A 13,028-nucleotide genomic window follows, 5' to 3' on the forward strand; every position below is an offset into this window, starting at 1 on the left:
AGACTGAACATTTGCCAGTAGAATGCTGGGTAGCGGGGGTCGATTTGTGAGATGTCTTAGTCTGACGAGAACGCTGGCTCTCCTTCCCCTTTTCCAGCTATGTTTCCACGGCCAGGCTGCCCAGACAAAGGGCTCCGCTGTCGTGTTTGAAAACAGCGGGTCGGCATTGAGGTATTTAAAGTCTGGTTTTCGTGTGCTACTGAAGAACCAATGTCCAAAAGTGTTTGTCTATCATAGACAATAAGGCAGACAACATCCAAGATGAAAAACACAAGCCATCTTAATGGCTTAATGCACAGATCCGATCTTTTGACCGTACCCGATTTTTGACCCGACTGTTTACATCAACTAAAGACACGACTCGCATCTGATATCTGTGTTTACATTAATCTCCTGCCTAAACTGGAATGATTCCATTGCTGATTGCTTTCACTTATGAGCGCAATGGTTCACCCTTGGGTTTTGAATTGCCTTGTGCTATTTCATATTTCAAAAGTAGGCAAAATTACACACAACTGCAATTAATTAAGCAAAAAAAGGCGAAAGTGACTTTTTACTGCTGCCATGGTAAGCACGGCTTTAATGATTTTTAACATCGGTCAGACGAGAAATGTGTCTAAGACCTAGAAGTCAGGAGTGGTGGGACAAGTCCACACAGTTGACGCAAGTACAAAAAAATTTCCTCCTACTGGCTCCACTGACTGTCATCCATTCTTGGACATTAAAAATAGTTAGCTATCTGGCTGCCGTCTGCAACTCGCGCTTGCTACACTCCTTGCAACACGTGTAAAATGATGACAGTCAATGCAATCTGTTGCAGAACAGTGATGACATTGCCAAGGGGAATTGGATATACGTGTTTAGAAGTAGGTCAGATGTCCAGGTATCGAATATGTATCTGATTTAAAACCACATTTGGAAGTGGCTCAGATTGGATGCAAAAAAATGTGATCTCGTGCGAATTTTTCTGTTTACACGTATGCAACAATATCCGATCTGTGTCAGATGTGAGGAAAAAAATCAGATTTTTTGTGACAGTGTAAACACAGCCTTAGTCCCTTTGAATAATGAATACAAAGCAACATACAACATTTACACAACAACTGTCCAGTAAAAATAAATCATTGCTATCACTCGATTTACAACTAAAATGGTGTTTGCGAAATCATCATTAATTGGGTTTGTTTGTGGTCAGCTGGATTTTGCTCTCTGCACTTTATGATGCTAATTGATAACATATTTTGTTTACACTAATTAGATAACGATTTCCTGCATATAACCCACACCAGCTTACCATTTGCCTCATCGATTTCTCAGAAGCCTCTAGGAATTCATATTTTCAGAAAAACAGACACAAATAAGCTGATAAACAACATTTATGGATCCTCTGGCTCACTGAAAGAGAAAACCGTATTAATTCACTCTATTGTTGAGTGTTCACTGAGCTACTATACACCCCAATGAGGCCCTTTGGGACAACCCTCTCATTTTCTTCAGCACTCTGCATTTAGTGTTTGTGGATTGTTATGACAGATCATAGTAGATATGTCTCATTAGCTGGACTATCTTAAATGAGCTCTGCTTATTCTGTTTGAATTAGAAAAAGAAAACCTAGGGTTTTGAACACCAGAGTACCGTGTGCTTGTGTGTATATAAGTGGATACAGGTGTGTGTGAAGTGTTGGTGTGAGTTATGGTTTAAAGATCTTACAGAAATGGCTTTGCAAGTGCCTAGAACAAATTAATTGCAGTTATTCACTGGAACAGAAGGTTTTGATTAATTTGTTCCTCGCAATCAATGCATTTAGAAAAAGATCAATATGCCATTGCAGTTACCAGAATTTTTAACCCCTGTGTTGTCTTTAATTTTTCTTTTTTACTTAATTTGGTCTTCCCCGGTCAAAAATGGATCCTATTAAAAATTGCTTATAAATTTCTCATTAAGCTATATTATCACCAAAAATTGGATTCAATCTTTTTGTCAACTCGTTTTCTTTCAATTAGGACAGGTTTTGTATTTTCGTTTGGATCTTATTGATCGTAGGCCTCATTAATCTGAGCTTATGCACCTAATATTTGAGTGAAAAAAAAAGCATTATTTGTGGATAATTTTGCCAATATTAAATAAAATACGAATACATACTGTACTATATATCACACTAGTGTGCTTTAATGTTTAAAAAGGAAGTTTGTTTTTAAACACTTTTATTTAGTAAATAATTGCACAGTCACACTTGTGGTGTGGCCTTTTAAAATTGCTTATAAATCTCTCATTATGCTATATTATCACTAAATATTGGATTATTTGGCCTCATTGATCATAGGGCATTGACCTGAGCTAATGCACCTCTGTTTTTGAGTAAAAAAAAAAAAAAAAAAAAAAAAAAATTCTTTATGGGTTATTTTGACAAAATTAAATACCATAAGAAAACATCTGTGCTATACAAATTACACACTAGTTTGTTTTAATGTTTAATAGGGAAGTCGTTTTGAAGCACTTTTATTTTGTCAAACAAAATGGCAGAAAGTCACAATTGTGACTGGCCATTGAAAATGAATGGGGAAGATCACAAAAAACAAGACTTTTATTTTGAAATGAACCAGGGCAATTGGTCTAGTGTCATGATCAAGGATGTTATCATTGATCTGCTTGGGCATTGTGCTGCCACAAAGTGAATGATGAGCAAGGCCCTATGAGGCTTTAAATAGCTTAGCTGTAGGAAAGCTTCTGTGTATTAGTAAACATTAGTCATGCAACTAATGTTTACTAATATACAGAAGCTTCCCCATTCATTTTCCACTATCGGGCCAAATGAGGGCATGCCAGTGCATGCTAGGGCCAGTTGCGTTCCCACCGACACTTCCAGGGCTTCATCGTGCCTCTTTGGGGCTTTCTCTGGGCCAACGGCCAATGGCCTTTTGCCCACTGATCACCCTTGGGCCAAACAAGGCCAACCGAGGTTTGAGGCAGGTACAATGTCAAAGGCAGAGTTTCACCGAACTTGTCAGGATATGTATCCATTGCACAACAGTACAGATTCGGGACAAAAATTAATGAAAATATGTGGGAACCGTACAAATCTGTTAATGCATAATGGCAAAGCAGTGCCCAAAGAAATTATTTTCCATGGTTTGGTGAACTTTCATAGATGGTGTGCTGGGACATCGTCCCGCTGTTAATGGTGAGACCACTCAGGACATCATGGCAGTTACAGTCGATGAGTTGTTATCGCTAATTTATCTTGCTAGCTAGATATTGCTAGCAATATAAACTCGATATTCTAGATAACTAGATAACATGATACCACAGCTTGACCTCCCCTTTTGCTTGTGAAATGGGTGAGGTGTGTGACATTGGCACCAGCTTTTGGCCCCGGCAGGCCAGTTAATAGCCCTGTCTTGCACTGGCCAGATAGTGGAAAAGCGGCTATTGATCTGCTTCTTGTGAGAGCATAAACATTCCAAAACACATTAGGGGATAGAATCTATAGTTCGTACAGTATAAAAATCATTATGTCTATGGAGAGTCCTGTATGCATGTGTGTGTTTGTGAGCGTGCACAGGTTCAAGGCCTTTATGTTTGCAAAAACACATGTACATATGTGCTCATCTAATGGATGAACATGCTCCTGAACACTAAAATTTCTGTTATTTTTGATCTCCCCCATTCATTTTCAATGGCTGGTCGTCTTTGACCGGGAAGACCACAAGTATGACTTTGTGCCATTTTGTGCAAAATAAAAGCATTTTAAAACAAACTTGCAGGTTAAACATTAAAGCACACTAGTGCGATAAATAGTACAAAACGTTTTCATATTTTATTTAATATTGCCAAAATTATCCACAAATAATGCTTTTTCACTCAAAAACGAATGTGCATAAGCTCAGGTCAATGAGGCCGCCGATCAGTAAGTTCCAAATAGAAATACAAAACCTGTGTGAATTGAAAGAAAACAAGTTGACAAAAAGATCTAATACAATTTTTGGTAATAATATAGCATAATGAGAGATTTCTAAGCAATTTTTAATAGGTCGGTCATTTTTGACCCGGGAACACCAAAAGTGTAACAAAGTGAAAAAAAAAAAAAAAAAAAAATATATATATATATATATATATATATATATATATATATATATATATATATATATATATATATATTTTTTTTTTTTTACTTTGTGAAAAAATAAATGCAAATTATCGCTAAAATTTCACATGTCAGCATAATATTTTTCCGTTTCACTCTAGCATATAAACTCTGTGTCGAAACTTCAAATGTCACGAAAAACTGGTTTGGAAACACTTTTTGTTGAGAAAATTGGCATTAAACGCAAAAATGTAGTGTCACATGACAGAATTTACCCCAATCGTTAGCCTGTGTTAATCATGACAACGGTATACATCCTTGAAAGCCAATTTATTGTACGTGATTATGGATTGATCATAACGCCATATAGATCCGATGCTGCAAACATGCCACTTCCAGTAGTACCAACACAAATATCTCATATCATGCACATCGACAAGTACAAGGAGAACAAATGAATGGCCACTGTTTGTGATTAATTTAATCAGTTTATTTATTAAAGTTGCTTTTCCACACCATTCAAAATAATAGACAGCAGTCATGGAATTAGACCAAAATACAAAAAACATATCATTTCCGTGCACAAAGATGATTTAAATAAAAAATAAATAAACAATACTAGGAGAAAAGCTTCAGTGTGCTTTTTTGGAACACTAACATATAGACCAATTCTATAAAATTATTGTTTAGTTTACTTTTGAAACAATGCCGGCAAAATTCCCTGTATTAAATAAAATAAATTAGCCTACCAAATGAATAAAGTACCAAATGAAAAAAATCATATTTTTAGACCTATGACTTTTCTTTACACAAACTTAAATTAGTTTTACCCTGTAGATGAAAAAAGTCAGCTGAATGACATTCTAAGAATATTCTACACTTCAAGACTATAAACTATCAGAACTATTTGTCCAATGCTGAGTTCACTTTCAGAAAACAAGCTTTTGAGCATTTTAAAACTTTTAAATATTTTAAATCTAACCCTCTTGATCTCGGATCACATTTGCTGAGCTTCTTCAGGAAATGTAAATTGCATTATGACGCTAAAATTAATTTGAGACGACAATCAAGTTCAGTTGGTCGTTAAAAGTTGCTGGACAAATATGCGGGACATAATGCAGTTGTGATGGCAATGCTTTAGATTAGATGATTGTTCAAAATAGCCTATTGAATATCAGGAATGCATCATATATGTAAACCCTGACATTACACCGCATCAGTTTTTCTTTAATAGCTGTGCACACAGCATATGAATAGTCGATAAATGGTTGTTATACTAAGAAAGTTTCCTCCACTGCTTGGTGTAGGTTGCCAGCTTGAACAGGGCAATGACGATTCGCTTTCGGGTCAGAACCGGTGGCAACCTGCGATAGACACAACATCAGCACCAATATTACAGTCCTATCAGAAGGGCAACTGCTCCCTTTTGGTTACAATTCCTCGTCTTCTGATTGCATTTATTTGTGAAATTAAAATGACAATAAGCTGTCTAATTTCAATGAATTGTCTCAATACTCCCCATTTTACCAAAACTTCGGAGGAAAAAAATTAGGGACATCTGGGAGGCGAATTAGCGATAAACACATGTTTCTGTATGGAAACAGCTTAAGGGCAGATTTCTTTTGCGATTTCTTTTTTTAGGGATGACGTCATCTCACACACCATTTTTATCGATAAAAGGCCATTTGAATGGAAACAGGCAGAAGACAGCAAATCTCGCAAAATTTGTTTTACGCGTTTTCAATTTGTCGATAACAAAATAGCGTGAAAAGTGGATGGAAACTAGGCTACTGAGCATTTTTCTGATCAATAGCTTTTAGAATCTATATTTGGCACTTTCCACAAATAGGGAACAACTTACTTTCTTTACAACACTTTTTTAAAAGCACAAATTGCATGTTCTTTGGAGTGAGAACTATGAAAAGTAGGTCATTTTAAGCACATCAAATGTCTGTATCCCAATATATTGACTGCATTTGTAAAGCTCAACCATTCAACCCTGTTACCAAAGTTAGTTTCACAAGTACTCTGTTCACTTACTTGCGTAGAGTGTGTTTTGTCCTTTATTGTAGAAAATAATAATATTGTCTGAGCCCTGGCCCAGTGTGCTCAAAAGGATGTAGGTTTGAATCCAGTCTGCATAATCTCCTGATACCATTCCCCTTCTCTCACCCTCTACTTGTCAAGTACCGGTATTTCGGTAGTCAACCAAGTTGATTTAAAAATTAAAAAGATGTAACCATAATAGTGTTTCTGCAGTATAGGTACAGAGTATTGACTCAGTTTGATGTCCACATGCTGTTTGAGATGGCTGCTTTCAATGTGCGTGTGCTCTTTTAAGGAGGACTCAATCCTCGCAGTAATGTGGAAACACACCTGTTGGTCAAATTAAATACACTTCAAAAATTTTATTCATGCAAACAGTCAGTTATGTCTTATGTCAATTTGGGTTATGTAGAGAGACTGAAAAAATGGATGCGTCTCAAAATACCACATCTGTGCATTAGGTGTTGACATTTTACTGGTTTACTGGTTTGGTATTGACTACTGAAATTTTGGTATTGTGAAAACACAACTAGTAAGTAGTGCTGGCAATAAAACAATATCAATATTTATAACATCAAACTTTGCTTTTCAGCATAACATAAATAATGGCAAACACGATCACTGCTGTGTGTCTCTCTCTCCCCCAACTGTAGCTCTGGCTGCTCTTTATCTCTCTCCAGCACTTCACAAGATAATTCCCCCAGGTGTCCATCCTTACCGCACTTCCTCTATCGCCTTGCTCTGCACAGATGCCGCTTGGCCACACCCCCATCACCACATATCCCCATTGCCCGACTCAGGCCAGGGAGTCATCCGGCCTGTCACCTACCACCCCCCCATTTCTGGAGAGAAAGTGTTGGCGTTTTGGCCAAACCGCTGCAGGATGACTTTCTTCAGATCTTTGTACCCCAGGAGGTTGGCCACAGGAAGTTGATGGGCTGCGAGTTGGGCTTCCCCGGACAACAGCAGCAGTAGGCAGGCTGCCCACTGGGTGCTCTGCCACATCCATGCTTCGGCCGTCTGCTCGAAGAGCATTACAAAAGCCTCCGTAGCACCTGCGTCCTCTGTTTGAGCCTGGAAGTGCGTTTGAGAGGTTTTTGCTGTTTTTCTATTCATGTAGGATAATGGGCTGCGGCAACGTTTCCTTCCTCCTAATCCCGGGTTTCGGCACCACTGTGACAAATCACAAACTCTCTTTGGAGGAAGTGGGAGCTGGATAAACGATCCAATGTACACTTTTCAGTGTAACATCAAACTTTGCTTTTCAGCATAAAAAATAATGGCACACACGATCTGCGTACGTCTCTCTCTCTCCACCAACTGCGGCTCTGGCTGCTCTTTATCTCTCTCCAGCTCTTCACGGCTGTTAGAGATAATTCCCCCCAGGTGTCCATCCTTACCACTCTTCCTCTCCCGGCCTCACTCTGCACAGATACTGCTCTGCCACGCCCTTATCACCACAGGTACATGTTGCTAAAAAACGCAAGCAGTTCAGCAAAGTTATACACACAACTATCTAACTGAATCACTGTCATGAAATCAGAATGTTAGGAAGTATTAGCAAGCAGCTCTGCTGTCATGGAAACTGGCAATGAGGCTCCATATCCACTAGCTGGCAGCTAGCTATCCGGCTAATTCAACATCGTTGTGTCCCAAACAAGGCAGCACTGACAAATGCAATACAGCTATCAACTGAACACAACAACAACTCTGACATCAACACCAATGCTGTTTATTTACTGTATGTACTATTTAGTTAAAGTTTTTTCATGATCCATAGCGCTGTCACAGACAAGAAAGTGTTTTTCTTCTAGTGATGTTTATTGGTGGTTGGCAATACAGCTTATGGCACATTACCACCACCTGCTGAGCTGGAGTGTGGAGCGTCACAAAGTCTTTCAGTGGAGTCAAACGTCAGCTGAAGATGATAAAATTGGCGAAATTTTATCAGTAAGAGGTCACACACCTTATGTAGGATTAAATCCTAAACTGAGTGTACTTTAAATTTAGCTAACCCTCTGGAGTATACTTGTAAACAAACAAGCTATGTTTACCCCTTTCATACATACCATCACACATATGTGACAGATAATAACTGGGCCCCGCAGAGTAGCATCACACGTATGTGTTTCTGCAACATCCAGTTATGTTACAAGCTTCCAGATTCAAATAAGCTTATGCGCCGACACAGGCTGCGCTGGTCAAGTGTCTGTAATTTATATTCACTCAAACAGTTACTCATACAGTCTTTTAAACCACAGAATAAGTTTATTTTATATACATACTCTACATACGCACAGTCAACACATCAAACGTGATCTTCCACCGATGTGTGCTGCCATTTGTGTACATTAGTAGCAGTTGTCATTCGTCAAACAAACAGCTAATCAAAGAGTCTTTTCAAGCACATAATATGTTTATTTTATGTAACAGTTCACAGCTTGTATATGCACAGCCATCATATCTAAACGTGATCTTCCCATGCACGCAGCCCTGTCTGCTGATTAGGTGCAGATGTGGTTTTCATTCACACAGACAGCAACTCAAACAGTCTTTTCAGGCATATAATACATTTGTTTTCTGAAAAAGACAGCCAAACTATCACAAAAGCAGCTTGATAACAGTTTAAAACTCCTATACTCACAGTGAAAATATGCTGATCGAGCGTGATTATCCGATGCACGCAGCCAAGTCTGTTAACATTAGCGTTTGTCACACACACACACACACACACACACACACACACACACACACACACACACACACAATGCCTGAAAAGTCAAACAGCACATATAGGTAAACCGGACTGCTGATATTATTTGTTCATTTGTTTTTTTACAGCTATAAAACGAAATAAATAAAACAAATACAGTACAGCAGATGTAACCCATTCATTCACGTTTACTATATTATATACAGTATTTTATTTTTAATGTTTTTCTGACAAGAAATTAAAAAATAAAATAAAATAAAATAAATACTTATCTTCACACAGGGAGTATCTGCTTTCTGTCCATGCACGCAATGAACGTGCATCCTTGAATTTTAATGTGTGTCCTTGCAATTTTTTCAGCGCATTTACTTGAACCGCTCAGGCAATGTGTCAACGGAATGACCAATTTCAGGGGTGGCCGCAATTACAACTTAAAATCAAGCAGAGCTATAGAAATATATCTTCATATTTTAATCATAAATTAAAGCTTCATATTATGAGTACTTTCTACGACCCCCCCACCCCCAAACTTCTTGTTTTGGGGTTCAGGGAGGATCAAGCCTTAATTATGGAGGAGGAAACATGTCTAGAAACAACCATTATTTTTGCAATTGCGTTTGCAGCCACATGTGACACAGAAATTATGCATTTTAATGTGTTATCACTATGGCGACAGTTATGCGACTACTTTAACTTTAGGTAAATTGTACTTAACCTCATATACCCTAACATTTTAATTGTATACATTTAAACTTTATGTGTGTTCTAAAATCAAATAATAATGACATTATTTGCCTCATCATTTATAAAACAACATTATTTCAAACCTTTTTCATAAGTGATCTATTAAGCAGGCAAAAAACACAAAATGTTGGGAAGGAGTGTGATGTCCTTAACAGTCGCAATGCTTCAAGATTGCATTGACAAGAAATTTGTTTGTCCACACTGAAGGTGATAATGCTGCACAATGCCACACAATCACATCCAATCAGAACATATCTGAGGCTAATACACAGCTCTGTTGAATGGAATTTTTAACCACTGTTCTGAAATAGAAAGCAAGCAACAGACAAAAACTCCTGTCGCTGGTCCTATCTGCCATGGCTGGTTAGGACTCATAGATGATTTTTTATAGCTTGTCATTTTATCATATTGTGCATGGTTAGGATGAGGTGTTTAAGATTAGGTTGGGTGTTTCGATTTAGGGTTGGATTTGGTGTTTTAGATTTAGGTAAGGTGTTTTGGGTTAGGGCTGGGTTAGGTTTAGATTAGGTTAGTTGCTTTGGGTTAGGTTTATGTGTGTTTGGTTAGGTTTAGGTTAGGTGTTTCAGGTCAAGGTTGGGTTAGGTGTTTTGGGTTAGATTAGATTAGGTGTTTGGGTTAGAGTTATGTGTTTTGGGTTAAAGCTGGATTAGGTCAAGTGTGTTGGGTTAGGGTAAAGTTAGGTGTTTTGCATTAGGATTGGGTTGGGGTTAGAGTTAGGTGTTGTTCAAATGAATCCTGATCCTTAAGAATATATTTTCTCAAAAAGATACTCACCGAAGACACATACTGGATGTCCCTGCAGAGCTTGGTCTCCCTGGGAAAGTCCACTAGGTCCAGAAAGTTGTCAACCACGACCTGCCCAATAATATCGTGGCGTGAAAAACGATCAAAATCGTACATGCTGAAGTGCAACTTTCTTGTGGGCAGATCTGCGTATGCCACAGGAAAGAGGAACACCTCATCAAACACAGGGTTTAAAGTCTTACGGTGCACCTTGGTTTGGTGCTTGGTTTTGCGGTCTGGGAGAAGGTAGATTTTTACATATGGGTCAGAGGTCCCAGAGAAGTCCTTGGCTGGGAGGTCTTGGGCTCGGTGGATCTTGACAATGAGCTGCTCCAGGTCACAGTCATATTTAAGAATAAAGTGGAGGCGTCCACAGCTGCCCACCCGACTGCTTCGGTTGTCTTCGGCATCCACGGATCGCTGTTTGTAGAGTTCTGGTTTTAGCTGGCCCAGACTCATGCCCGTCAGAGAGTCCTGCCTCTGGAACTGAGTCACTGTGAAGTCAGGGTTAGACTGATTCATCTTACGCCGAATTGAACTTTGCCTGTTGACAAAAAGTAGGAGTTAGAGATAATTTAAGGTTGATTGAATAAATATATGTGAATATTTTATTGAATAGTATGTTAATGACCAGGGCCATCGATAAGGGGGGACAACTGGACCTTTTGTCTGGACCCGTGCTTGAGGGTTGCCCAGACTGGAGGGGCGGTCCACAGAAAGGCCATTCCGTATTGTAGAGTGCTTCTAAACGTGTTTAGTGGGAGACACGGATATAAACACGGAGATAGCGCACAACCACGAAAGCCGTGCAGGTAGTGCATGTTGATGGGATAACTGTTGGACAATGGACTGGAGGTGGACCCGCTGTACACAACCTGGTCCGACCCCAACAATTCCTAAATGCAGCGCTGTTAATGACCTAATGTATTTTCTGCTATTAATAGAAATGTCTAAAACCAACCTGTTTTTTTTTTTTTTTTTTTCAGACAGACCTTTGATACAGGTACTTGGTTATAAAAAATGTATATAACAAACTGCAGCATTGACAGCTATTTGTTGATCAATGGGCACATAACTCTCATCATTGTTTTTAAAATTTAAATGAGCTTAGATTGTACTTGATAGATTGTACATTTAAGTTCTTTTAGACGGGACTTGCTACCAGTGTTCTGGTACCCTGACATCAACCCCATTCTGTGGTACGACTGAACGCTCAATGAGCAGACTAAGAGACTGGAAACCAGGGAGTAATCACATAATCAATGATGAGCATGATTCAGAGGTTGAATTTTCCTTCTAAGATTACATTTTTACTCTACTGGCGGTTCGGTTTAGGTTTGGGATTAGGGATAGGGCATAGAGTTAATAAAATATGCATCTCTGTTGACTGTATTACATAATAAAAAATAAATAAAATAAAAAATAAAAAAACAACTCGCTTTTGGCGGCACTCTGAGGATATTTCACTAGGAAACTGGAGCTCACACATGCTCATATATTTAACAACTCTTCCAGCTTCGGCCACTGGGGGAAGTGGTTTGACTTTCGGTAAGCACAGTTAAATTTCAGCTGAAGAACTTTCAAACTACTGTCACCGAATTCATAGTAAGATATGATACAGGTCTATCATGACTTATAAAAGGGGATAAAAAGCAATATGATAAGAGACACTAACGTAAAAAAATAATAATAATTACGTTTATTAATAATTATTGAAATTAACAATTCTTTTACCCAGCGAAGTAGTTCATTGGCCTAATCTAATACACGTAAAAGTCTGAACGAAGCAGTGGAGGATGTGTTCCTAAACACATACTGTATTAGGTATGTACTGTAGAAGTTATTGCATAAGGAATGGGGCCCTCCATTAATTTATAAATGTTTGCTAAATCATAGTCTGTAGATGCACTATAGAGGCACTGCGTGATTTGTTCTGCTTGTTTACTTTATTGAAAAGTGTTGGGTTGGTGATTAGAAAGATTATAGCACAGGAAGTTATCAAGACTATTTTAAGATATGAGGGAGAGGAGATCATCTGCGTAGGGAACATAATTACCAGCAGAAACATATAGGCTAATAAAATATGATACTTAAACCCACTGCAGTATTATATTGCTTTGATTTTTCAATACTGATTTACATATTTGGCTCCCTGGGAAATTCCTTCACTGACCGCCACTGCTCTAGTTATCTCGATAAGCTACCTAGTTTAGTAGTCAGGGCACTGAGCAGGGTGTCACCCATTTCTATTTGTGTCCCATTCACAAAATCCAATGCACTGAAATGTTTGCTCCCTAAAAAAATCCCACAATGCACCATCAAAATCAGAGAGCATCATTGCACACTATAAACCCTTATCAGAACTGTCATTATGTCAAGTGTCTCAAGTCATTAGAAGACGAGCACAAATGTAAAACTGTGAAGTCAAAGCCTTATTTTCTCTTTAAAAGAGATGTTGTTTGTAATATTTTTCATCCATAATGTGCATGAAAGGGAAAGAGTTTTTAGAAGAAGATTAAAAATACACTACTTTGTATTTTTATTTCTTTCATTTATGCGATTTATATTTCACAGTAACATAGCACATTTTAACATCTCCAATACAAATGCACAACAGTGTCATTTATACAGGGATAC

The 13,028-nt window shown here is 38.2% G+C and overlaps 1 protein-coding gene across 1 annotated transcript in view; it reads right to left on the reverse strand.

Annotated features, from left to right (window-relative positions):
• The window catches only part of LOC127456313 (synaptotagmin-9-like), a 97,444-nt gene that overhangs the window by 39,729 nt on the left and 44,687 nt on the right, over positions 1-13,028 (reverse strand). The window contains exon 3 of the mRNA XM_051724752.1: positions 10,383-10,935. Coding sequence (XP_051580712.1) covers positions 10,383-10,935 — 553 coding nt within the window. The remainder of the gene's footprint in view (positions 1-10,382; positions 10,936-13,028) is intronic.

Source organism: Myxocyprinus asiaticus, chromosome 18 (genome assembly GCF_019703515.2).
Source record: "Myxocyprinus asiaticus isolate MX2 ecotype Aquarium Trade chromosome 18, UBuf_Myxa_2, whole genome shotgun sequence".
In the NCBI taxonomy this organism is placed as follows: Eukaryota; Metazoa; Chordata; class Actinopteri; order Cypriniformes; family Catostomidae; genus Myxocyprinus; species Myxocyprinus asiaticus.